Genomic DNA, 27,225 nt, shown 5'->3' on the forward strand with positions numbered 1-27,225 from the left:
TGTGATTTTTGGTGGTGGTGGGCTCAAAGAACAATTTACAAAAATCAGTTCTCTAAGGTCTGGAAAGATTGCTCAGAGTATAGGCTGCTTTTTTTCAATAGGAATAGGGTTCAGTTCATAGCACTTAATTACAGTTTATAGCCATCTCTTACTGCAGTTCTAGGGATCCCTAGAACCCTTCTCTAGACATCAAGCATGCACGTGGTGTACATACATATGAGTGCAAGCAAAGCACTCATATACAGAAATAAAAATATATCATAAAAATTTTTTTTTTAGAGACAGGTGGCCTTTAGTCCCAGTACTTGGGAGACAGAAGGAGGCATATCTCTGTGAGTTTGAGGCCAGCCTGGTCCACAGAATGAGTTCTAGGACAGCCAGAGCTACACAGAGAAACCCTGTCTTGAAAAAAACAAATCTTTTAGAGGATAAAATAATTAATAAATCAAATGTACCCTTTAAACTATTAGGGAAAAAGAAAAGTTTATTCTTTCTACCACGTAGCCCCAAGCATCAAATGCAAGTAAAAACAACCCATAGATAGATAGATAGATAGATAGATAGATAGATAGATAGATAGATAGATAACTCTTTAAGAGTGATAAAGCAAAAACAAATATGGTCTCACCTTATTCTAGCACAATGTCAAAGGGGAGTTTAGAAGCTCCTTGACGCAGAGTCCACCTATCTTTCCATGATGGCTTTCCATGTCCTATGGTTATTTGGCTACTGACACTGGAAGATTACTTGAATCTAGGAGCTAAGTGGGCAGAGTGCTTCCCTAGCATGTATCCAGCCTTGGGTTCCATCCCCAGCATTGCAGAAAACTTGTGTAGTGCACACCTGTAATCCCAGCACTCAGGAGGTAGAGAAAAGAGGGTTACAAGTCAAAGTTGTCCTTGGCTACAAAGTGTATTTCAGTTCAGCCTGGCCTGCGTGGTACCCTACCTCAACACAAAACCCAAACCACGTGAATACATGGGTCTGTCTCTTCTGGACTCCCATGAGCTCCTAATAGCAGCTCTGGTAAACTGCCAAGGCTGAGAAGATTGACTGGGAATCAGAAGGAACCAGCGCTAAGTATCTGCTGCCCAGGGATTCCAGATGATTGGCAGAAAAGCATTCTAACATACTGAGACTCATTGCACCTTGGGAGGAACATGCTTAGAGTGTTCCAGGGCCCATGTTGCAGGGAAGGAACCTTCAGCTCCAAAGATGGATAATGGATAAGAAATGTTTTTTCTTGGGAGCCAGTAAGGGGTCTGTGTCCTGCTTTCCTCCAAAGGGTATAGTTGACATAGGGTCTGCTCCATGCTTAATATTGGCAGCTTAATGTTGGCACTGGTCTCAGTGAGCTGTATAGGGGCTTCCCCCCAACCCACGGTACCAGGGATTGGACCCGGGTCTTTATCTCTACCTTTAAAGCCATGTCCTCAAACAAGCACTCTACCCACTGAGCTGCATCCTCAGGTGCTTCATTCTTCCTTTCTTTACCCGAATTCCCTCGCAGAATCCCAGGTTCCCGGGCAACCTTCAGATGAGTGACAGGCAGCTGGATGAGGCTGGCGAAAGTGACGTTAACAACTTGTAAGTGGCCATCCTTTTACTGGAGACCCAGTAGGGAAGTTTTTGCGATTTGGATTTTGCTCTTGGTGATGGCGAGAGGGCCTGGTGGGAGTGACAGACTGAGGTGAGGAAAGAGAAGAACCCTGAGTAACTTAGCCTCAGGGCCACTCGCCACTAGTGCTTTATCCATCTGGAATCCTGCCCAGACGTATTTTCACCATGGCTTCCTTGTTGTAGCCTCCACTTCCAACCCAAAACCAAGCCCTGTCATCTCTCTTGTCCCCTGTGTATTCTTGAGGGCTTAGTTGTTAAATAGTTTTCATAATATATGCTAAGGGGGAAGCTGGGGTGTGTGCTCGAGGGGAACTCTGAGACTGGGGAAGCAGGACAGAGTGTGGGGGTGCTGTGAAAATCTGGCTTTGTTGGCTGGGAGTATGGCTCAGCAGTTGAGCACTTGCCTAGAATCTCCTAGTGAGGGGCAAGGATGTGGCCCAGTGGTAGAGCACCGGCCTAAAGTGCCCTAGGGAGGTGCTGGGGGTGTGGTTCCGTGATGGTAGAACTAATGCATAGAATTCCCCAGGGAGGTGCTGGGGGTATGACTTAGCTGTATCACACTTGCCTAGCAAGTGCAGGGTCATGGATTTCAGTCCCAGTGTTGGGTTGGGGCTTGAAGGAGAGTTAGGCCTATAGACTTTAGTTTCTGTTTCTTCTTGTGTCAGTTTTCAGCTCACCGTGGAGATGTTTGATTATCTGGAGTGTGAACTGAACCTCTTCCAAACTGGTAAGTCTCTTCCCTCTTAGCTGAGACAGGCTGTCGTGAGAATCAGTCTCCTGATTCCCAGCCTGATTCTGTGTTGTCCAGCTGGTCCAGACCCTTTGTTGGTCTTGTGATAAAAGTCTCTGTAGCACAGGTCAGCCTCACACTCAAGCAGTCCTCCTAACTCAACCATTTGAGTGATGGGATTACAGGTTTGCACCACCAGTTCAGCTCTCTGAGCCCTTGTCAGCTGTCTGAGCCCTTGTCTGTCATTGCTGCTTAACAGAGAGCATCAAAGCAGAGCTGTTACACTAGCCTTTGCTCTCTCCTTGCAGGCAGGGCCGGAAACTCCTGCACATTTTTGAAATTAGTTTTTTCATATCAGATAGGGAGACCGGCTACTCTGCCCTTCCCAAGGAACTTCCTTCTAGAAGTCCTGACCTCCAAGTGCCCAGAGGCTGTGTTGCCCTTTCTGATAGTCTTTGGATAGTGGTCACAGTTCCAGCCAGTCCTGTCTGATTAGAGCTGGTAGGCTACCCAGGCATGTTTTCTGCTAAGAAGTGTCTGTCTTGAGCTGGGGATACAGCTCAGCTGGTTGGGTGCTTGCCTAGCATGTACACAGCCCTAGGTTTGTGCGTAGAACTGGGTATGGTGTTACATACTTGTAATTTCAACACTTGAGATTAGAAGATCAGAGACATTCTAAACTGCTAGCAAAATTGAGGCCATGTCAAATACTATCTCAAAACAAGAGGATCAAAACAACAAGAACAATAACAAAAAACCAACAAAAGAAAAAAAAAAACAAAACAACAGGAAAGGAGGTACATGCCTGTAATCCCAGCACTAAAGGAGGCAGAGGCAGTTGAATGTCTATGAGTTTGAGGCCAGCCTGGTCTACAAAGCAAGTCCAGGACAGCCAAGGCTACACAGAGAAACCCTGTCTCAAAAAAAAAAAAAAAAAAAAGCAGGATTTACAACCCCTACCCAAGAACTACAAGTCAGAAGGCGGAGACTGGTGGGGCAGATAGGGCTTCCTGGCTAGCCAGCCTAGTGAGCTCCAGGCCAGTGAGAGACACCAACAGCCGACCCTACCCTGACACCCTTACTTAGATTTGTTTTGTTTTGTTTTTTGAGACAGGGTCTCACTGTTTCTCTGACTGTCCTGAGCCTCACCCTGTAGATCAAAGCTGGCCTTGAGCTCAGAGAGATCCACCTGCCTCTGCCTCTGCCTCCTGAGTGCTGGGATTAAAAGCGTGTGCCACCACCACCTTGCTAGCTTTTTATAATTATGTATGCGTGTGTGTCTCTGTGGGGGTATGTACACATGAGTGCTGTTGCTCAAAGAGGCCTCAGATCTCCCAGAACTAAAGTTTCACATTGTTGTAAGTCACTCTGTCCCATGTGTATGCTGGGAACTGAACTTGGGTCCTGTGAAAGAGCAGTGTGCACTCTTACCTACTGAGCCATCTCTCCAGCCCTGTCTTTAAAAACAACAAAACAGAGTGGAAGCAACTGTCTTTCAATGACAGCTGCTTTTAATTTGTGTCAAGAAAAGCTGCCTTTTAATTAGGGTGGTTCAGTTTGGTGGTGTTCTTTCCGTCTCTCCATCTCTCTCTCTTCCACCAGAATAACCCACTCACAGGGTCGGTGCAGACCAGGTAAGGGCTCTGTGCTTATCCGCAGGAAGGTCCACACATGTGGGGACATCAGGGAAGTCAGGGACCGTGGGCAGCCAGTGCAAGAAAGACAGTCAGCCCTGACAGGGGCTGGGTGAGGACCTGGAGCCCTGCAGGGTGGGGGGGGGACCTGGAGCCCTGCAGGGTGTGGGGGGGGACCTGGAGCCCTGACAGGTGGGGGAGGACCTGGAGCCAGGCATCCAGTAGCTGGGTTTAGAATGATGTAATGTGGTGTCTGGAATGCTTCACAGAAGAGCATCTGGAGGCCCTGCCAGGCTGAGGAACTTGTGTACAGTCACACTGCTGTAGCTAGTGATGTTCGCCTAGCATAGGAGAACCCCCGTGCTGTAAACCATGCATGGTGATACACACTTCCCCCAGATCCGAGGAGGTGGAGGCATTAAAAAAAAAAAAAAGAAAGAAAATATGTTGGTTGTTTCTGATCAGTTTGTGGCAGGTCTTTTTTGGTTTGGTGTCTCTCCCTACAGCTCTGGTTAACCTAGTACTTCTGTGTAGACCAGGCTGACCTCAAACTCACAGAGATCCATCTTCCTCTGCCTCTCGGGTGCTGGGATTAAAGGCGTGTGCCTTCGCTGCAGGTCATATGTTACTAAATCTTCTTCCTTGCGCTTTTCATGAGTTCTATACAACATAGAGCCTCTCTCTCTCTCTCTCTCTCTCTCTCTCTCTCTCTCTCTCACCTGGTAATGACACACCAAGGCTCTGGCCATCAGGAGCAAAGATGTCTGGTCTGCCCATTGATGACCACATGGCCTTAGCACAACTGCTTCTTGGCCATGTGACCACCTTCGAATGACTTAGGATGTATTTCCTTATCTCTCTGGAGGGGATGGATGCCCTTTCTCAGGATTATCATGAGTGTTAAATGAATCACAGCCACACCATCGCCACACACTTGTCCTCCAGCACTTGGGGGGTTGAGATGAAAGAATAGAGATGCAAAGTCTTGGCTAGGCCTATACAAAATGAAATTACAGAAATTACTAGGACTGTAGCATTTGCCTAGAAATTAGAGTATGGCTCAGTGGTAATGGCTTGCCTAAAATCCCACAGAGGAATTACAGGCATGGCTCAAGAGTGGAGCTCTGGCCTAAAATCTTCCAGGGACTGGGGATATGTCTCAACAGTAGAGCTCCTGTCTAAAATCCCCAGTAGACTGCCTGCCTAGAACCCCCCAGTAAGGGGATGGGGATGTGACTCAGTTGTAGAGGTGCTGCCTAGTATCCCCCAGTGAGGACTAGGGTGTGGCTCAATGGTAGATCACCCAACTTTCATATACAAAGTCCTGGGTTCCATTCTTAGTACCACAAAAACATAGAATACACAGAGAGAATAAGTCTTGGTTGTATATCATGCCCCTGTTCTCCAGAGATTCCTGCCTCACTGTGGTCTTTCTCCCCATCGCCCTCCACAGTGTTCAACTCCTTGGACATGTCCCGCTCTGTGTCTGTGACCACAGCTGGGCAGTGTCGCCTCGCACCACTTATCCAGGTCATCTTGGACTGCAGTCACCTCTATGACTACACTGTCAAGTTGCTCTTCAAGCTCCACTCCTGTGAGTACTATAGCCTCAACCATTTCATGTGAGCTTTAGGCTGGGAGGAGAGTCACAGCCTCATCAGGTTCCCAGAAGCACGTAGGCAGCTCACTCAGAACCTTTAGCCTTTTGCTCTGCTCCAAAGGGCCTGGGGGTCCCTGTTATCTGAGAATGAAGGGGAGTAACCCAAGCTTTAGATTGCCCATTTCAGCTCCTGACCTTTCAGTCCTATGTCTTAGAGTTAGGATGGTTGTCTCTGTGCATCTCCAGCTCTACCATGTCTCCATTCACCAAAGATACCGTGTTCTTAGACCCACATGAAGGACAACAGACCTACCTGACCCACACCTACATGAGCTCATAGAGTGACCTCCAAAGCATCTAGCAACCCAATCCCTTATAACAGACAGAATTTTATGGAGAAATGAAAAACAGAAAACAGCTGCAGGGCAAGTATAGCTCAGCAGTAGAACACTTACTGAGAATTCCGTAGGGGAGGTTTATGGTACAGCCTTTGGCTAGAATCCCCCAGTGAGGGGGTGGGGTGTGGCTCAGTGATAGAGCTCCTGCCTAGAATCCCTTAGTGAGGGGCTAGGGTGTGACTAGCTGTTGAGATCTTAACTAGTATGCATAATGCCCTGAGTTCCATCCCTGCAGTGCAGAATAGTGAAATATAGCTGGGCCTGATGGCACATGCCTGTAGTCCCAGCAGTTTGGAGGCAAAAGTATGAGGATCTCTGCCACTTCCAGGCCAGCCCTGAGGTATATACTAAGTTCTAGACAAGCCTTGTTTACATAGTGAGATACTTTCTTTAAAATAAATTCATAAATAATTTACAGCTGATTCCAAACAAGAGCGGGCTATGTTTTGCCCAGGTGGAGATCCCTGCTGTACCCTAAATAAAGCATGCTTTGAGAGCTGCTGGTTTGCAGAAGTTCTTACCGTTCTTGCCCTGGTTCAAAATGTGGGCACTGTGGTGGACTGGCAGCGGGTTGGGGATAGGCTAGTATGTCAGGGGACACACTGGCCACCAAACCTGATGACCCACATGATGGAAGGAGAGGACCTATTGCACAAGTCAGCCTTTGACCTTCACCATGCACAGGGGTGCAACTGCATGGGCATGCACACACACACAATCAGTCATTCAAGTTTTTTAAGTGTGGAAGAGCAGGTTACTGCTGTGCTTGGATAGGTCTTTGGTACAGTTCAGAATCTCCATTTATAAGTACAGATTCCCAAGATGAAACTGTTGGAAATCCTCCCACAGGGGTTTTAGGCAAGCGTGCCGTCACTGTCAGCCCTTCATTTTTGTGGGCGGTGATGGCCACCCAAAAAATGCCCACAGCATGATAGGAAACCTAAGAACTTGTAGGTTTCTGGGATACTGTCAGAATGGACACTGTTCTATGGATATGGATTTGGGTATGGATCTGTATGTTCTATGGATACTGGGTTTGATAGTTCAGACAGGACAAGGAGTGTTTTAGATATATAGAACAGAGGCTGAGTGGGGGGGGGGGTCATGCCTAGAACCCCACAACTTTAGAAGTTGAAAAAGAGGACTGAAAATTTCTTGTCAGGTAGGGCCACATGAATCCAAGGCCCGCTCAGTTGACATAGTAAACCCTTGTCTCGAGGAGAAAAGATAAAATTAAACTTGAAAGAGTGTATGTGCACACCCATATACAAAACAAGTGGCATCAAAACTGTTGACTTACAAGTAACTTCCTGGTTGTAGTTTTTGTTTTTACAGTTTTTTATTTCATTTATCTGTGTGTTTGTTCCCTGTGTGTGTGCTCACACACACATGTAGAGGTCAGAGGACATGTTCAGAAGTCAATTCTCTCGTTGTGTGAGTCCCAGGGACAAAACTCAGGTCACCAGGCCTGGCAGCAAGTGCCTGTACCTGGAACCGTCTCCCCAGCCAAATGTGGTTGTTTGAGATTAGACAGAAGAAGCAGTCACTGATTAAGCTGAGGTCATTTCCATAGGGTGACTGCAGTTTGCTGTTCCAGGATCAGAAAGGTTTGGTGCCATAGGGTGTGGCTACAGGAAGCAGAGAGGGTGGACCAAATCCCAAGGGGAAAAGAGCCTGTTGCTTAGAAACATCATCTACGGGCAGAGAACGTAGCTCTGTTGGCTGAGGGCTGGCCCAGTGTGTGTGAAAACCCGTGTTCCCTCCTTAGCACCACATGAGCACGGCACGTGGCGCACACCTGTGACCTCAGCCCTTGGGAGGAGGAGGGAGGAGGAGGCAGGAGAATCGGGTCAGCTTGGATTACATGGAGAGACGGGCAGCAGTTAAGAGCATGGGCTACTTTTCCTGGCGGCCTGGGTTTCATCCTCAGCACCCACGTGGTGGCTCACAACCATTGATGACTCTAGTACCAGTAGATCCAGCACCTCTTTGGCCTCCTGAGGACATTTTATTCACATGGTTCACAGACACACATGCAGGCCAAGCATTCACGTCCACAAAAATAGTTTTTTAAATAGTTAAATAAAAATAAACACCAACTACAGGTGAACTTATTTTTATTCACTTTGTATTTTGTTTTGTTTTGTTGGTTTATTTGAAAAAAATTTATATATACTACCTTGTCCTTAAACTTAGAATGTAGCCTAGGTTAGCCTTGAGTTCCTAACCCTGTCTTAGCCAGTAGGATTACAGGCATAAGCCACCAAGCCCAACCCTCTCTTGGTAATGTATTAGCATGAAGTTTGTCAATAATGAGTTTGTATTGATACTTTTTTGTGTGCTGTAAAGGAGTATAGAGCCTTGTGTGTACCAGGCAAACACTTTACTGCTGAGCCGCACCCCAGCACCTCACTGGGGGATTCTAGGCAGGTGCTCTACCACTGAGCCACACTCCAGCCCCTCACTGGGGGATTCTAGGCAGGTGCTCTACCACTGAGCCACAACCCCAGTATTTTATTACATACTTTCAGCTAAAGTCAGTACTTTACTTGGTTTTCCACCATTCTTACCCAGTTTTCTTTTTCTAAGATGGGATCCTGTAACACTTAGGTCATTGTTTCTTCAGAGGCTCCCAGTAGCTGTGACAGCTTGTCAGACTTTGTTTAAGATCTCAATAGGTTTGAGTTTGGATTTGTTTGTTTGTGTTTTTGTTTTGTTTTTTTAATGAAATCTTTCTCAATTAAGCTTTTCTGGTATTAGTCGCATAGTGTAACTGAGATGAAGGGTTTTGGAATAGAAATTAAGTGCTATTTCTATCTTCTGTTTAGTTTTATCTTTTTTGGTTTGTTTTTGAAACAAGGTCTCTGTATGTAGTCCTGGCTGGCCTTCAGCTCTCTGCCTGTCTCACATTCATCACTTTCAGTAATAATCATTTAGACATAAACCATGTGATTGTATCACTCACTCAAAAACAGTTAAAAACAAAGCTTGTCATCACAAGTTCAAGGTCAGCCTAAGCTACACAGGAGGTTCCAGGACAGTCAGGGCTGTAGTGTGAGACCATGTCTCAAATACAGAAAAAGCACAGCACAGTGGCAGGGTGTGTTGTTCTGGGTACAAGAGATGCTGAGGCTGGAGGCTGGCTTCCATCCAGGAGTTCAAGGCCAGCCTGGGTAACTTACTAAACTCTGTCAGAAAGAGAAAGGGTGGGAGGAGAAAGGGAGGGAAGGAGACTGGGGAAAGTGCATGGGGTCTGAAAGTAAAAGCTGGTGCTGTGGATCGGTCCCTAGCGTTATCTTCTGACCTGCACGCATGCACTGTGGCACATGTGCGCATACATTCTAAAGCAAAATGTAATTTTAAAATTGGTGATAAAAGAAATCAAGCCAGGTGTGTTGGCAGTCGCCGGTGATCCCAACACACATGACGCTGAAGCAGGAGGTTCATGAATTCAAGACTGGGCTGTAGAACAAGACCTTTTCTCAAAATACAATAAAATGAAAACTGAGTTTTGATTCATAGTTAAAATGTGTAGCCAGAATCCCATGGTCTGGGATGTGAAGGAACCTCAGAAAAGCACCTCTGAAGTTAGGGGATTGGCCCTGAAGGACAGAGCTTGGGCAGTGTCACAAGCCACACCTCAAAGCCTAGGATGAGTCCCACCCCTGTGAGAGAACTGGACTTCAGCTTGCTCTCATTAGTCCTCCAGTTTGGTGAAGCCACGGGCTTCCCCTGGGATACAAGCTCCATCCTTCCAGGCCCAGAGCAGAGAAGTAGAAGAATGCAGAGGCTGAGCACCCCGCTGTTCCTGTGGGGCTCCCTTAGTTACCCAACCTCGGAGCATCTCAGCCAGGAGTACCAGGGGAAAGGCTGGCCCCTCTCTCAGCTCTGGTCTCCACATACTCACGTAATTGCTACCGATTTCCTCCAGGTCTTCCAGCTGACACCCTGCAGGGCCACCGAGACCGTTTCATGGAGCAGTTCACAAAGTAAGTGGCCCTAAGAAAGGGAATGTAATCCAATCAAGTACTATTCGGGGCTAGGGTAGAGTGACTGCTGCACAAGGGTGAGGGCCTGCATTCAGGTTCTCAGCACTCACGTAAGAAGCCAGGCATGTAATGTGGGAGATGGAGCCAGGGTAACCCCTGGGGCTCAGTGGCCAGCTAGACTAGATGAGCATCGAGTTCACCGTGTGGTATTTCTAGTCTTTTTGAGGAACCTTATCCTGGGTTCTGCTAGGTGGTACCACTTTCCCCTCCCACCAACAGTGTATTAGGATTCTTCTTTTCCCATATTCTCACCCTCATGTTTGTTTTCTTGATGACAGCCATTCATACTTCAGAGAGAAAAACTCTCAATGTAGCTTTAATTTGCATTTTCTTTGTAGCTAGAGATAATTGAGCTCTGTGTGTGTGTGTGTGTGTGTGTGTGTGTGTGTACATTGTTTTAGTTTCTGTTGTGATACAATACCCTGACATAAGGCAACTTAAGGGCAAAAGGGTTTATTTGAGGTAGAGTTCCAGGTTACCGTCTGCTTCAGGGAAGTCAAGACAGGAACTTGAGGTGTCTAGCCACATCACATCCAAGAACAGAGAGAGAATGAACATGTGCATGCTTGTTGCTCAGCCAGCTTTCCCTACTCCAAGGCGCAAAGCCAGGGGATGGTGCTGCCCACAGTGGGCTAGGCCATTCCACAGCAATTAAGGCAATCAAGACCATCCCCACAGGCCAACTTCATATAGATAGTAGTACCATGATGAAACTTTTTCCAGATGATTCTAGATTGTGTCGTTGACGATTCAAACTAACCTTCGTGGTTGACTTGGTATTTCTGGGGAATTGTTCATCCTGACCTTGTTTGTTCTCCCTGTTAACTTCAAGTTTGACTATGGCTGGTACTTCACTCATCGGTTCCCTCAGGAACATTCAGAGGACAACACAGGGTTGAACTAACTAACCTCCCATCCCCCCAGTTTCCTCATTCCTCTGGGGAAGCCTAGTGTCAGTCCCGTGATGAATGACTTACTAAATCCTAGGAGACAGGCCCTGGGGCTGGCTTCCTAGAATGTGAACTTCCAGTAGCTTGCAAAAGCACTAACATCTATTACTGTTGGCACCAACCCAGAGAGACAGGACGTGTGGCCAGCTCATTTTATTTCCTTCCATTTTTTCCCCAGCTTATGAAAACATCTCCTGTTAGTAGCTGCTTCATTTTTTTCTTCTACACAGAGGTGAATATTGTCAAGGTCTCGCTGTCCTGGAGTTCAAGGACAGCTGCAGCAGTGCCACAGGGACACTTAGATCTTGGGGTCTGATCGAGGCTGCGATGAGCCTGGGCAGGGGCTGGTTGATGGGTGAGTGAGCAGAAGTTCCATGACGCAACTAAAGACTGCTGGAACCTTGGCTCCTCCTTAGCTTTCTTGCTTTTTGCTGTTTTTCACTCAGACTAGAGGCGTGGCGAGAAAGGAAGTGCTTTCTGGGGCTGGGCTTCTGGCTCAGTTGCACAGTGCTACCTAACGTGCGTGCGTGAAGCCCTGGGTTCTAACCCGAGGCAGTGTGGATTAAATAGTCTGGGTGAATGGAGGTGAACGGGATGGGGTGGAGTAGAGGGAAAATAATAGAACTGAGAAGATTGGAAGGTAAAGCAGAATAGAGAAGTATGGAATGGAAGGGAACGGAATAGAATAGAATAAGAATAGAATGTTAGTGCTCCAGTGACCGTAACAAAATACATGACAGCTGATTAAGGGAATTTGAGGGTGTAGTCTCTCATAGTATAGAAATGATGGTTTGTCGTAGGTAGGGAGTCCATGACTGTGAAGAGACACCATGGCGACTCTTATAAAGGAAAACATTTCACTGGGGCTGGCTTACTGTTTCGGGGCTTTAGTCCGTTATCATCATGGTGAGATGCATGGCGGCACGCAGGCAGGCATGGCGCTGGGGGAGCCTGGAGTTGTGTCTGTGAATCCGCAGGCAGCAGGAAGAGAGTGTGAGCCACTAGACCGCCTTTGAGCTTCTGAGACCTCAGAGCCCATCCCTTAGGGATGCACTTCCTCCAAGGCCACATCACCCAACAGTGCCACTCCTTACTGCGTGCCACGAGGTGGCAGGAGCTGGAGGTAATGCCTGCAGTTGGGAAGCTGGCGCTCAGCTCACTTTCTTTGTAATTATTTTTATTTGATTTTATTTTTATTTGTTTATTTATGTTTTATTCTTTTGAGACAGGGTTTCTCTGTGTATCCCTGGCTATCCTGAAACTCATGCTGTAGACCAGGCTGGCCTTGAACTCGGATATCTCTGCCTGCCTCTGCCTCCTGAGTGCTGGGACTAAAGGTGTGTGCCACCACAGCCCGGCTTTGCTTTCTTCAGTCCAGGATTCCAGCACATGGCATGGTGCTACCCACATTCAGGGAGGATATTCCCGCCTAAGTTAACCCAGTCCAGAAACTACATCATAGACGTGTCCAGAGTTTGTTTCCATGATAACTCAGTCCCATCAAGTTGACAATCAAGATTACTCATCATGAACTGGAAAGCATAGGACAGGATGGAATATGAGGCTGGAAATATGGCTCAGTAGTTAAGAGCATTTGTTGCTCTTGCAGAGAACCCAACGTTTGGTTCCCAGTTCATATTCCAGGAGGCTCGCAACCTCCTGTGACTCAGCTCCAGGGGACCTGTTGCTCCTGCCCTCACACACACATACCTTCATGCACACACACATACACACTTATATACTTATAATTAAAAAGAAGGCCCGGGTATGGTGGCACACACATTGAAATCTGGCAGAGGAAGAAATAGGTTTATCTCTGAGTTTGAAGCCAGTCTGGTCTACATAATGAGTTCCAAACCAGCCAGAGCTACACAGTGAGACCCTGTCTCAAAAACAAAATTAAATTTAACATTTTAAAGAAATCATTTTTGAAAGAAAGAAAAGGAATAGGATAGAACTAAACTGAATTGTTTAGACTAGAGGAGAAGAATATTGGTTTTCTCATGGCTCTTTTCATCCAGGGTTAGGGCATGGTTTAGACAGGCCATGCCTCCATGCAGGGTTAGGGGACCCACCTGGGCCTGGACTTTGCTGACTGTAGGTGCTTGGACCCTGTCTACTTGAAGCTTCTGGTCCAACAGGGTGATCGGTAGTTCTGAAGCCAGAGGGATTCACTGAGAAGGTCCGCATTAATCAGTAAACTTCCTTCCCTGTTTCAGTGGCCAGATGCCTCATAACTTTAGAGAAAATCATTTCCCTTTCATTTTCCTCCAAACTATTCCTAGGAAGAGAAATCTGCCAACAGCCATGGGGAAATGAGTTTGGGGGTTTGGCTTGTTTTCTGCTTTTGTCATTGTGTCAAAATGCCTGACAAAAGCACTTGAGGAAGGAAGTCTTGACTTTCATGGTTTGAGGGTCTAATCTGGCATGGTGGGGATGGCATGGCTGCAGGAGCGCAGGCAGGAAGCTGCTGCTCACCTCAGTTCTCTTCAGAGTAAGCATGTGTAGACCGGAAAACAACTTGAGGGAATCAGTTCTTTCTTTCCACCCGGTGGGACCCAGAGACCCTCTGGTTATCAGGCTTGGCAGCAAATGCCTTTACCTTCTGAGCCTTCTCAAAGGGCCCGTTTTCTCCTTACTCAGCCCAGAGGGATGGTGTTATCCAAGTTCATGGGGAAGGAGGGTCTTCCCACCTCAGTTCAGCCTCTCTGGAGACACCAGGAGTGTGTCCCCAGGGTGATTCTAAATTCCATCAAGTTTTCATCAAGATTGTCATCTCTAAGATTGTCCAGCCATCAACAGGATTTGTAGAATTAATTACTCTTTTCTCAACACTGGTGACTGAGAACCCACTGGGAAAGACCTCAATCTTTGTTGGGCATGCTGGCACATGTCTTTAGAAGTGGGTGGATCTCTTGAGTTTGAGGCCAGCCTGGTGGACACAGTGAGTCCTGGGACAGGCAGGTCTAGCTACACAGAGAAACCCTGTCTTTATTATTATTATTTGTTATAATTTATTTACTTTGTATCCTGGCTGGGCCGCCCCTCTCTCGTCTTCTCCTAATTCCACCAAGAAACCCTGTCTTGAAAAACAAAACAAAAATACCTCAATCTGTAACATCATTTTTGAAACTTTATTTGTTCGTGTGTGTGTGTGTGCGTGTGTGTGTGCGCGTGCGTGCACGCACATGAGAGAGAGAGAGAGAGAGAAATAAATAGATCAGTGAGAGAGATGGTGTGTGTATCTGAGAAAAAGAGGGGAGTGGTATTTGTGCCATGGCAGTGTGCATGTGGCAACCAGAGGGCAACTTTATGAAGCCGGTTCTCTTTTCCACCTTTATGTGGGTTCCAGAATCAAACTCGATACACCAGGCTTGCTTCTTTCGGTGGCATGGTGCCTTTACCCACTGGGCCATCTCCCTGGCCTGATGGTATCATAATTGAATCCTGGCATCTGGAGGACAAACCACCCACAGCTTTTGCCTTTGAGGTGGATAGAGGGTGGGAATGCTGGGGAGGTCCTCCCGGGACTGGGACCAGCCACGCCCAGCACCCCTGAAATCATCCTTCACTCCCAGGTTGAAAGATCTCTTCCAGCGCTCCAGCAACCTCCAGTACTTCAAGCGGCTCATTCAGATCCCCCAGTTGCCTGAGGTGAGTGTGCCTGTTGGGCTGTACTTGTTGGGCTGTGCCCAGTGGTTGAGCATCCTTTAAAGCTATGTTCTGCTTCTCCAGAATCCACCCAACTTCCTTCGCGCCTCAGCGCTGTCAGAGCACATCAGTCCTGTGGTAGTGATCCCAGCCGAGGTGTCGTCTCCAGACAGTGAGCCTGTCCTAGAGAAAGATGACCTCATGGACATGGATGCCTCCCAGCAGGTACAGATTCCTCGAGAGAGGAACTTGGCCTGTTCAGTTGCCCCCAGCATAGACAAAAGGAGAGGAGAGGCTCCTAGCTTGGGGGTGTCTGCTCTGCATAGGTCTGCTTGATTTTAATATTTGGATGTGGCATCTCCCTGTGTTCTCTATGCTAATCTTAAACTCCTGGGCTCTCGAAATCCTCCTGCCTCTGCCTCTAAGATGTGCAACTACGAGTGGATGCCACAGTGCCTAGCCACGCTCCTCTTTCTCATAACCAAGTAGGAGTGAATGCTGAGCACCCTGCACTCGGCCTCCTGGAGGGCTCATAGCTAGGTCTTGGCCAAATCAAGAACACAGATTCTTGGTGCCAAGCATGGTAGTGGCTCATGCCTCTAACCACAATAGTTGGAAGGTGAGAGCAGGCGAGGAGGAGTCCAAGGTCAGCTTTCAGCCACTCAGCACATGGTGAGGCCCTGTCTCGGAAACACTAAGGGCTGGAGAGTAGGCTCAGCCGCTCAGAGCACTTGTTGCTCTTGCAGAGGACCTGCGTTTGATTCCCAGCCACAAGGTGGCTCACAACCATCATTTTGTTTTTTGGAGACAGGGTTTCCTTGTGTAGCCCTGGCTGCGCTGCACTCACTCTTTAGACCAGGCTGACCCCAACCTCACCAAGGTCCGATGCCTCTGCTAGGATCAAAGTGCACCATCATGGCCTGTCTTCACAACCATCTTTAACTGCCCCCCTCCTTCTGACCTCTTTGAGCACCAGGCACACACATAGTACACAGACATGCATGCAGACGAAACACTCATACATATAAAAATAAATAAATCTTCTGAAAAGTTTTATTTAAGTACAAAGGAAAAAAGACAGACAGGAAGAAAAGGAGTCAGGCATGGCAGCACACACTTGAATTCTAGTACTCAGGAGACAGAAGCAGGCAGATATTTCTGAGTTGTGGGCCAGCCTGGTCTTTATAGTGAGTTCGAGGCCAGCCAGAGCTACCTAGTGCGCCCCTGCCTAAAACTACAATAGTAAATTGCATGACAACCTCCCCCTGCGCCTCTCCGCCGCCCAAAGAGTTTTCTAGGTCTCTGACCTGTCCGTCACCCTTCCCCGACCCTGCCAATCACTGCAGAATTTGTTTGACAACAAGTTTGACGACATCTTCGGCAGCTCATCGAGCAGCGACCCCTTCAATTTCAACAATCAAAATGGTGTGAACAAGGACGAGAAGTAAGTCCACACTGGGTGGAAGTGCGTGGTGTGAAAATGAGATTAAGCCACGGTCTGTCTTGCAGCAGTTACCCAAGTGGAAGGAATTCTGTGTGTGTGTGTACACGTGTGTGTGTGTGTGTGTGTCTACGTATGTGTGTTTATGCCAGCGGTCATCCTCAGGTGTCTTCCACAGATGCCCTCTACCTCTTTTGTTTGTCTGGTGTCTGATTCTGTGTGTATGAATGTATTATGTGTGTGTTTGAGTGTATATATGTGTATACATGTGTGTATTTACATGTGTGTATATGTCTGTGATTGTGTGTGAGTGTGTATGTGTTTGTATATGCGTGGGGGCATTTTATATATATAATTATATACATAATCATATAATTATAGAATTATAATATATTTATATATTATTAATTGTATTATATATACATACATACACACACACGTGTGGGGGAGCTAGTGTACTTGCCTATGCATGTAAGTGTAGAGGCTAGAGGTCAAGGTTGGATGTCTTCCCCTATTGTTCACCACCTTTTTTTCTCGTGTGTGTGTGTGTGTGTGTGTGTGTGTGTGTGTGTGATGTGTGAGTGTGCATGTACACATGCATGCCCACATGCCCATGAAATCCAGAAACAGGTACAGTTCTGAGTCATCCAGCATAGGTGCTGGGAACTGAACCTGGGTCCTCCACAAGAACAACAAGGCGCTCTGAACTGCTGAGCTCTGGTACAGCACTTCTTTTAAAAAAGTTTTGTTACTGTTTGTGTATTTGATTATGTGTTGTGAGTTGGGATGTGCCAAGTGTGCACACATAAGCAGAGGACTTTATGGAGCCATCTTTTCCTTCCACTTGTGTGTGGGCTCCAGGGTCTAACTCAGGTGGTCGGGCTCGGGGCAAGCACTTTCCCTATAGAGCCACCTCACCCACGAAGAATCCTTAATAACCGGGCTTTTTAGAAAGCATTTAAGATGCAGCTCAGTGGGCACTCTGACTGAGGGTGCCCAAGGCCTTAGGTTCAATCTCCCAACTAAGAAAGCGGCCAGGGCTAGAGAAATGGCTCAGTGGCTAAGAGCCCTTGCTACCTAAAGTTCATTTCAGCAGCCACATTGAGTGGCTCAGAACAACCAGTTATAACTCACAGGGTTTCAACACCCTCTTCAGGTCTCCAAGAGTACCTGTACACCTGTGCACATACCAACAGGCAGAGAGACACATACATAGATTTAAAAAGTTCTTTTAGTCTCTCACTTCCTCTCCAGACATGACCGTCTGTATTCCAGATCAGTAACTGTGACCCCGTGGGTTTCAGGGTAAGATGCCGAATGTTTAAGGGGCCATCTCCCTAAGTATCCAAGTGTTGTTGGTTCCAGAATCACTCCCACAGACAGACACGGATACGAAATCAGCCACTGTTTGAGACTCCTTCATAAATTTTGTTCTGGAAGGGAGTTGCTGCGTGCATGCTGTGACGTTAGTGTATAAGTAAGAGGACAACTTAGAGGAATCAGTGTTCTCCTACCGTATGGTCCCAGAGATCTAACAAGGACTGTCAGGTTTGATAAAAGCATCTTTATCCTCTGAGCCATCTTACCATCCCCCGTTTTTCTGTTGTTTAGGGAATAACGAGAAGAACAAAAGTGGTCAGTATAGATGCAATTTTTTTCTCTCAAAATATTGTATATCCCCAGTCTGCTGAATGCACAGATATAGAACCCACAGATGAGAAAAATTGACTGTAAGATTTATATTGCAAAGAATTATTACTATCCATGGGCCAGAGATGTGGATCGTTTGTAGCACTCAGGGACACCCCAGGACCACATAAACCAGGAACACTAGCCTATGTCCGTAATTCTAGCTTGCCAGAGGAAGGAAGGGAAGGAGGAGGGGAGGGAGGAAGAAAGGGAAAGTGTCATTTTCTCATGGCTATTTGGTAACAAAAGATTTATTTTGTTTTTGGTTTTGTTTTCTTTTAAGAGAATGGCCCCAAATTAACATAGACTTTTACCTCCTTTTCCAGTCTCTCAGCTTACATGGAAAAGAGGGGTGGGGCGTAGTTACACCAAGCCTGTTCTTCTCTTCTCAGGGACCACTTGATTGAACGCCTGTACAGAGAGATCAGTGGACTGACAGGACAGCTAGACAGCGTGAAGACTGAGGTGCATGCTAAGATCCACCTGCGCTTGGATTTCAGCAGCATGTGGCACATGTCTCATGATCCTGGCTGGACTCTACCCAAAGTTAACCAACAGATATGCCAGAGTCGATGAATCTGGTCATCTCAGGATCTCACTTAGGAGTTGTTGTCATAACATGTGGCTGTAGGGTCCAGTTAAGCTGGCCACCAGTGTCCCTATGAGCTGTGGTTATGGCTTGGCCATCAGACGGAGATGAGAAAGACCAATTCTTCTCATAAGAGTTCTCCTTCAAAAAGCTTGATGCTGGAGCTCAATGATATATCACTGGCTGAATCCATCAGAAGGGCCACAAGTGTGATAGAGTGCTTACCTAAAATCCTTCAGTAAGGGCTAGAGGCTGTGCCCCAGCACTAGAGTACCTGCCTAGAGAAAGCCAATGATGGGCTAGAAATATGGCTCAGTTGTAGAGAGCTGAGCTAAAATCCCCTAGGAGGTATGGCTCATGGGTGGAAGGCTTGCCTAGAATCTCCCAGAAAAGTACTGGGAATGGGGGTGCTGAGAATCTCCCAGTAAGGGGACAGGGAGTACAGCCACTGGCCTAACAGGCTTCCTACCCAGAGCACAAAAACAAGAACAAAAACAATTTTTATTTTATTTATTTTTTTGTCTATGGTTGGTTGGATCTGTGGGTCAGAATATGATGGTAAAGATCAACCATAATAGGTCAGTGCCAGCAATGAGATAAATAGTTCCTGCCCTGCCTGGCACCCCCATGGGGTAGTTTCACGGTAGCGGGATCATCACCCTGGGTCCCTCCGACAGAGCCAGCGGGCCATGCTACAGCTGAAGGGCCGAGTGAGTGAGCTGGAGGCAGAGCTGGCGGAGCAGCGGCACTTGGGGCGGCAAGCTACAGATGACTGTGAGTTCCTGCGCACGGAGCTGGAGGAGCTGAAGAGGCAGCGAGAGGACACGGAGAAGGCGCAGCGCAGCCTGACGGAGATAGAAAGTGAGGGGCGGCGCTGGGACTGAGGTGTGGGGACCCCAGCCAGGCCACAGGCCTCACCTTGGCCTTTCCCAATATAGGAAAGGCCCAGGCCAATGAACAGCGGTATAGCAAGCTAAAAGAGAAGTACAGTGAACTGGTTCAGAACCATGCTGACCTGCTTCGGAAGGTAGGAGCTTTGACCCCTCTCTAATCCTTCCATATACCCCAGGAGATACAGTGCAAACCTCAGGAGTTTCTCCAAGCTGCACTTCTATTTATTCTTCCTCTGTGTGTGCAGTTGCTTGGGGATGCCAGAAGAGGGCGTCAGATCCTCTGAAGCTGAGGTTACAGGCAATTGTGAACCACCCATCGTGGGTGCTGGGAACCAAAATTGGGTCCTTTGAAAGATCAGTACATGCTCTTAACCACTGAGCCATCTCTCCAGCTCTTAGACTCCCATTTCTTAGACCCAGCTTTTTAAGTCTTCTTCAGTTCTGTCTTATGGGCCAGCCATGCTTAGAATTACCCCACATTTGAGTTAGGCATAGTGAGTCATGCCTATAATCCTGTCAGAGTGGTGAGAGGCAAAATTCTGCCTCTAAAAGAAGCCAGCTGTGGAGCCTCATGACTTTAAACCCAGCCCTTCAGACCAGCTAGGACTAAATAGTAAGGTCCTGTCTCAAAAAATAAATAAGTAGGCGTACTGTCTTACATTTGCAATCCCCAAACTTAGGAAGCAGAGGCAGGAGGATTGCTGGCAGTCTGAGGCTAGCCTGGGCTACTTAGTGAAAACCACTCCCACCCCTACCCATCTGTGTTTTTGTAAATACCTAACAGTCTATGATCTAAAGGTCATGGCTTGATTCTGGCTCCCTCTGAGTAGGAAAAACCTTCTCCTGTGTCTGCCTCCTTGTTACTCACAGTCTGGTAGAAGTCACTGGTGCTAGAAGGAAGGTGTGATTTGAGCCTGAGGGATGTCAGCTCAAAACAGTCTCCCCTTTCAGAATGCAGAGGTGACCAAGCAGGTGTCCTTGGCCAGGCAAGCCCAGGCGGATTTGGAAAGGGAGAAGAAAGAACTAGCGGATTCCTTTGCACATGTAAATGACCAGGCCCAGCGGAAGGTGAGCAGAAGAGGCACTTGGGTGAGAAGGGAGGTGACTCCTGGAAGGGGCTTTCATCCGGGCTATTGTTGCATGTGTATATTGTGTGTGCAAGCATGCACATAACCACGTGCATGCTGGAGTCAGGGGACAACCTGTGGGTTTGGGTTCTCTTGTCGCACCATGTGGATCCTAGGGATGGAACTCAGATCATAACCAAGCAGCAAGCACTTTGAGCCCCTCTGTCCTCCTCTGAACCCCATAAACAGGCTTTGAGGCAGGCTGGATCAGGTCTTCAGCATATGTTCCATGGGTGGTTTCCAGGAGGCCTTTGGGGGCTACCCAGAAGAGCAGGCGCTGGGGACTGGCCCTGTCACCCAGTTGGTGGAATGCTCACCTAGCATGCTCATCTAGGAGGCCGGGTTCCAGCTCTAGCACCACATTAGCCGGGCATGGGGGTGCATGCCTGTAACTCCTCTTGGGAGGCGAGGGCAATTGGAACAGACATTCAGGGTATCCTTGGCTATGCAGCAAACTGAACGCCAGCCTGGGCTACTTCAAACCCTGTCTCAAGAAAGGAAAGGGGAAAATAAATAAATAAATAAATAAATAAATAAATAAATAAATAAGTAAATCTATTATTTGTTATTATATTGTTATAAATGGTGTTATTATTAATGACATTAATTATAATTAATATTGATGTTATTATTAGTTAATAATATATGATATGTATAGCACATTAGATATATAACAATTATATATTAATATTGCTGTTATTAGTTAATAATATATGATATGATATATGTGTAACACATTATACATATATAACATACAACTATAACATAATTATATTATATATCAATGTTGGTGTTATTATTAGTTAATAATATATGATCATATAATAAGTATATCACTATAACATGGTATCATAATATAACGTGTATATGTTATACATACATAACATATACATATATAACATAATTATATATATAATCACTAATATGATTGCCATAGTATTCGTTAATACCATATTAATTGTATTAATTATCACTAATATTAGTGTTATTAATGTGTTGTAGATAATTATTAACGTTGACAAGCACATATATGATATTTTTTTATGAATTCCTACTAATGGCTAGTAAACTAACCTTCGAAGAGGAAAGGTCTGGGTATCTCCTGTAGCCTACCTGTTCCGTGCACACTTGTAACTGAGAACCAGTGGCTTCACAGTCTCAGTCAATAGCGCAGGAAATGGATACACGTGTATTCCGTCTCGTGATTCCCCAGCTCACAGAGCTCTTGTTCTGCTTCTGTTTCAGACTCAAGAGCAGCAGGATGTACTCGAGAACCTGAAGCAGGAGCTAGCCACCAGCAGACAAGAGCTGCAGGCCCTGCACAGCAGTCTGGAAAGCTCTGCCCGGGTGAGTGCCCCTGCCCCTGCCCTCTGCACCAGCCCTTCCCCAGCTTGCTGGCTGCAGTTGTCATCCACACATGTTCTTTGAGGGCAGTGTTAGGTATGTGGAGGAGATGTGACCTTCTGCGCCTTGGAGCCAGGAGGTAGGTCTGGAGTCCCAGCGAGGAGACTCTTTAATTTCCTCAGTTTCTCCCTGTTTCCATATGGTGACCTCTGCAGTCAGAAGCCAAGTGGCTGGCCCAGATCTCCGAACTGGAGAAGGACCAGGGTGGCCTGCTGACTGCCGCAGCTCAGAGAGAGGAAGAGTTATCAGCCCTCCGAGACCAGCTGGACAGCACCCAGCTCAAGCTGGCCAGTGCCCAGGCAAGTGACAGACATCCACTGGGACACTGTGGAAGCCAGAGATCTGCTGTGAAGGGTTTGAGGCCACTTGGCCTAATGGCTAAGGACACATTTCCTAAATCCATTTGTCTCTTTTTGTATAAGAGGAAAATCATGTGAGCTGGGGGCATACCTCAGTAGGCTTATCCAGTTTATATGAGCATGAGGCTCTGAGTTCAGCGTAAACTGTGTCCGCCAGCACACACCTGTAATCCCAGCCCACACCCAGGAAGTGGAGACAGGAGGAGCAGGAGTTCAAGTTATGCTCAGCTCTCTTAATACTGAGTTCGAGGCCAGCCTAGAACACATAGGTCCCTGCCTAATAAAATGAAATAAAATAGGGGCTGGAGAGATGGCTTAGAGGCTCAGTGGTGGCAGTTCTTCCAGAGGACACATGTCGGGTTCTAATTATCTCCAGAAACACTTTCCCAGACACAGCCCGAGGTGTGCTTTATTAATCCAGGGTTCTCTTAACCAAGGCCACAGAGTTAGCAGTCCTCAGGAAGTAATTTGATTTCCACCCTAGTAGTGGAGGCAGGCCTCTGGTCCATTGTAGGCGTCTGTGGACCAAGGTCAGGTATTGTTTTCTTTGTGGAACTGACTGACTTGGATCTCATTAGTGCCACAGTGAGAGGCCAGGAATCCCGGTGTGGTCTCAGGTTATATGCTGCTATGGCTCACTGAGGTTTGCCTGGCTGACTCTCACCTTTTGGGCCTTGTTCTAGGAAGCCATGCACCAGCAGGTAAAGGCCCAGAGAGAGACCCTCTTGACAGCGACCAGGAAGGCTGCCGAGCGTGAGATACAGGAGGCGCTGGGCCAGCTGGAAGAGCCTGCCATCATCAGCTGCGCAGGGTCCACAGGTCAGTCTTCAGCTGTCCACCGGCCGGGCCCAGCTGCCTGGCACTTCCTGTCCATGCTGAATCCCACAGGAAATGTAGCTCAGGAGCCCCTGGGGTGTACCTGGTCTCCATCCTAGGTCAGTTAAATCAGAAGTTCTATGGCCTATGCCTGAGTCATTGTGACTTCTCAAGCCAGGACACCCGGTGCCTTCGTGTACCTGTCATTGCTGTGTCACTCTGAGCATAGCACCTGACCGGAACAACTTAAGGGAGGAAAGTTTCATTCAGCTCACAGTTTCAGAAGGTCCTCAGTGAAGAGGAAGGCATGGAAGAGCAGCTCTGTTCATATCTGTGAGAATATATGGTAGAGGCTGCTCCCAGTGTGGGAAGCGGAGAGCAAGACAGGAAATGGACAGGAAGAACAGACCAAGATCTGCCCCTTGTGACCTCCTTCCTCCCATTAGGTTCTGCCCCCAACATTTGCATAGCTTCCCAAAGGAGCACCAAAGCTGGTGAACCAAGCATTGTCATATGAACTTATACTTGGGAGGCAGAGGCAGGGGATCTTTGTAAATTCCAGGATAGACAGCTATATAGTGAGACCCTGTCTCAATAATAATAATAACGATAACAACCATAATGTCATGAGCTTGTAAGAGAGACTTAAGATTCGAACTTTATAGTGTGCCGTGCCCCTATAGTGAGCAGGATCCTGAGGAAATAGTGAAGCGAGACTCTGAGCTGGGGACATGGCTCAGTTGTTAGAGTGCTTGCTTAGCGTGCACAAAGCCCTGGGTTCTAGTCCTAGTACCATGTACACTGGGTATGATGGTAGATGCCTTTATCCCAACACACTGTGGAAGGCAGCAGGAAGATCAGAAGTTCAAGGCTATCCTTGGCCACATAGTGCGTTCAAGGCCAGCCTGGCTTATGTGAAACCCTGTCTCTAAAGAGAGAGACAGACAGACAGAGAGAGATAAATTATGTACATCACATCAGAACCAGCATAGCCAGCAGCCTGCCCTCCCTCCCTCCCTCCCTCCCTCCCTCCCTCCCTCCCTCCCTCCTTCCTATACTTAAGGAAAAGCCTATGGGACAGGAACTCTCGCCCATCAGCCCACCCAACCTAGCTGCTTATGTAGCACAAATTTTAAGAGATCTTGTTCTGTCTTGTTCTTCCCTCAGATCACCTTCTCTCCAAAGTCAAGTCTGTTTTCAGCTGCCTGGAACAACTAGAAAAGAACCGCAGCCGGTACCTGGCATGCCCAGAAGGTAAGAGCACCAGAGGACATGTACTCTATCACCAGAGTAACCAGGCCAGGCTTAGATATGTACACAAGGGAGCTGGAGATATGGCCAAGTGGTTAAGAGCACTCACTTTTGCTGAGGACCTAGTTCGGTTCCCAACACCTACTCACTTCTGACTGCTCACAGCTGCCGGAAACTGCAGTTCCAAGGGATTTGTCACCCCCAGGGCTATCTGCATCCAGGGGCACATATCCCTAAACACTCGCGCACGCGTGTGTGTGTGTGTGTGTGTGTGTGTGTGTTTTAAGTAAAATCAACCTAAACAAAGCAGCACTCACCACTAGGCCTGACCCTGACATTTTATTTCTATTTCCTGTAGATATCGGTGACCTTCTGCACTCAGTAACCCTGCTCGCCCACTTGACCAGTGACACCATCATTCAGGGGAGTACTACCAGCCTCCGGGCCCCACCAGAGCCAGCCGACTGTGAGTACAGAGTAGAGAGCACACCCCTGAGAAGAAGGAAATGGAGGCGCTTAACGTCTGTCTCTCCTGCCTGCAGCTCTGACAGAGGCCTGTAGGCAGTGTGGCAGGGAAGCCCTGGCCTATCTGTCCTCCCTCGAGGAAGGAGCCATGGAGAGAGCTGACGGCACAGGCCTGAGGAACTGCCTGAACAGGATCAAGGCCATTGGCGAGGTATCGTTAGTGATATGGTTTGCTTTTTGTTGTTTGGTTGTCTGAGACCAGGTTCTCGTGTAGCCCAGGCTGGCCTCGAATTCTCTATGTAGCCAAGGATGCCTCGAACTCCTATCTTCTTGTCTCCATCTCCTGGGTGCTGGGATTTCAGTCCTGGACTTGGTTTATGAGGTGCTGGGGACGGAATGCAGAGCTTCACTTGTGCTAGACAAGCACTCTACTAACTGAGCCATGTTCCCAGCACTGTTTGGTCTCTTATAGACCAGGCTAGCCTAGAACTTGCCAAGAATAACAGCTGGCCCTCTTGCATCCACCTCCCGTGTGTCATCACGCCTCCCCAGAAAGTCTTGTGTGTGTGTATGTGTGTCTCTGTGTGTGTGCACGCGCTCTCTCATATATATGCCAGTGTGCGGATACATACCAGAGGAGGATATCAAATGCCCTCGATGGCTCTACCTAGTCTTTTCCTGCTGGGCCTCTCCCAGGACATGAGACTCTTGAATCTTCTCTGCTGAACTGAAAGCCAGCTTCCTCCACAGACCCTCTGTCTCTGTCCCACTCAGGCCTGTGCCAGATGCTTGGCTCTTTATGCCAGTGCTGGGACCCAAACTCCGGAACTCATGATTGTGCAGCGAGCCCTCTTACTCGATGAACCATCTCTCCAGCTCCCAGAAAGTGACTCTCATGCCAAGTATGAATGCCGCTGCATTGTCAGGGAATCAGTTATGCAACCCCTAGTGCTTTCTGCAGATCCAGCTTGATTCTAGAAAGAGTAAGGGCTGAGAACAACACACATTCTTGTTTCATTTTGAAATAGGATCTCACTATTTACACCAGAGCGCCCCTGGACTCTGTAGATCCATATGCATGTATACCTGTGCATATGCATAATCATCTACACACGTGAACATGCACACACAATGAATGTGTATTAGGTATTTATGGAGGCACAAAACTGCATGAGTTCTGTGCAAAAGAAAGTTAAGAGCAGCTGTTTGTGTTCCTTGCACTAGAGCTGAAGCAGAGATGTACTTCAACAGTATGATGACTGGGCATGGTGGTGCCTGCCGGTGTCATGGCACTTGGGAGGCTGAGGCAAGAGGACCAGCAGTTCAAGACCGTTGGGGCTGCATAGGCAGTTTGAACCTGGCTTCGTGAAACCCCATTTACAAAAATAAAAATAAAGCTGGGTGGTGGCGGCGCACACCTATAATCCCAGCCCTCGGGAGGCAGAGGTGGGCAGAGCTCTGAGGCCAGCCTGGTCTTCAGAGTGAGTCTCAGGACAGCCAGGACTACACAGAGAAACCCTGTCTCAGGAAAAAAAAAAGGGGGGGGGCAGGTGTGGTAGCTCACACTCTTAATCCCAACACTCGGCAGCAGAGGCAGGTGAGTTTGAGGCCAGCCTGATCTACATAGTGAGACCCTGTCTCAAAGACAAAAACCCTTCCATTAGTAGATACAGTTGATGCCTGTGACAGCGGAGTTAAGGCAAAAGCAACTAAAGGGAGGGCTTGTTTTGGCTCACCTTTTGAGGCTCCGGTAGAGGCCTGGTGACAGAGCATGAGGCAGCTAGCCACATGGCATCCACCCTCAGGAAGCAGGGAGAGGTGAACGCTAGTGCGCGGCTCACTTCCTCCTTTTCATTCAGTCCAAACCCCAAGCCCATGGGATGGTGCCACTTTCTCTCAAGTGAGTCTTCCCAACTCAACTAACCCAGTCTAGAAACTCCCTCACAGGCATGCCCAGAGGTCTGTTTCCATGGTGATGCTGAATCCTACCAAGTTGACAATCAAGGCTAATCCTCATAGGGCCACCATAACTGTAGCTGAATGACTCTGTAGGCAATGGTGGCTTCCCAGTTGGACGTGCTTCTGGGTATGTGCAGAGAAGGGGGAAACAAAACAAAAAGTTTTGAAGTGAGGTTACAACATTGACATATGGAAAGTTCCAGGTGGGGTCTGTGACAGATGGTGCCTTCCATGCCTTACAGAAGGTTTCCATGATAGGGCTAAGATAAAGCAAAGAGATGGACCAATTGTCTTTTAACCTCTGTGATGCTGCCCACAGGAACTGTTGCCCAGAGGCCTGGACATCAAGCAAGAAGAGCTTGGTGACCTGGTGGACAAGGAGATGGCTGCCACTTCAGCTGCCATTGAAGCTGCCACCACCCGGATAGAAGTAAGAAGATTCTGAAGGATTTCCCAGAGCAACAGTCCTGTGGCTTCCCTCTGGCAGTGCTGTGCCTTGGGAGTGACTTAGAGTCTTCTGTCAAAAAGGAAGGAAGGAAGGAAGGAAGGAAGGAAGGAAGGAAGGAAGGAAGGAAGGAAGGAAGGAAGGAAGGAAGGAAG

The 27,225-nt window shown here is 47.7% G+C and overlaps 1 protein-coding gene across 1 annotated transcript in view; it reads left to right on the forward strand.

Moving 5' to 3' along the window:
• Positions 1-27,225, forward strand: part of Hip1 (huntingtin interacting protein 1) — a 76,976-nt gene that overhangs the window by 32,896 nt on the left and 16,855 nt on the right. Inside the window, exons 6-23 of the mRNA XM_055606151.1 lie at positions 1,511-1,587; positions 2,286-2,347; positions 5,438-5,578; positions 9,914-9,971; positions 14,560-14,635; positions 14,717-14,857; positions 15,979-16,076; positions 18,155-18,227; positions 19,029-19,212; positions 19,290-19,378; positions 20,196-20,312; positions 21,617-21,718; positions 21,931-22,074; positions 22,818-22,953; positions 24,118-24,204; positions 24,560-24,667; positions 24,744-24,877; positions 26,945-27,055. Coding sequence (XP_055462126.1) covers positions 1,511-1,587; positions 2,286-2,347; positions 5,438-5,578; positions 9,914-9,971; positions 14,560-14,635; positions 14,717-14,857; positions 15,979-16,076; positions 18,155-18,227; positions 19,029-19,212; positions 19,290-19,378; positions 20,196-20,312; positions 21,617-21,718; positions 21,931-22,074; positions 22,818-22,953; positions 24,118-24,204; positions 24,560-24,667; positions 24,744-24,877; positions 26,945-27,055 — 1,938 coding nt within the window. The remainder of the gene's footprint in view (positions 1-1,510; positions 1,588-2,285; positions 2,348-5,437; positions 5,579-9,913; positions 9,972-14,559; positions 14,636-14,716; positions 14,858-15,978; positions 16,077-18,154; positions 18,228-19,028; positions 19,213-19,289; positions 19,379-20,195; positions 20,313-21,616; positions 21,719-21,930; positions 22,075-22,817; positions 22,954-24,117; positions 24,205-24,559; positions 24,668-24,743; positions 24,878-26,944; positions 27,056-27,225) is intronic.

Source organism: Psammomys obesus, unplaced genomic scaffold (assembly GCF_907164565.1).
Source record: "Psammomys obesus unplaced genomic scaffold, mPsaObe1.curated_primary_1811, whole genome shotgun sequence".
Taxonomy (NCBI): Eukaryota; Metazoa; Chordata; class Mammalia; order Rodentia; family Muridae; genus Psammomys; species Psammomys obesus.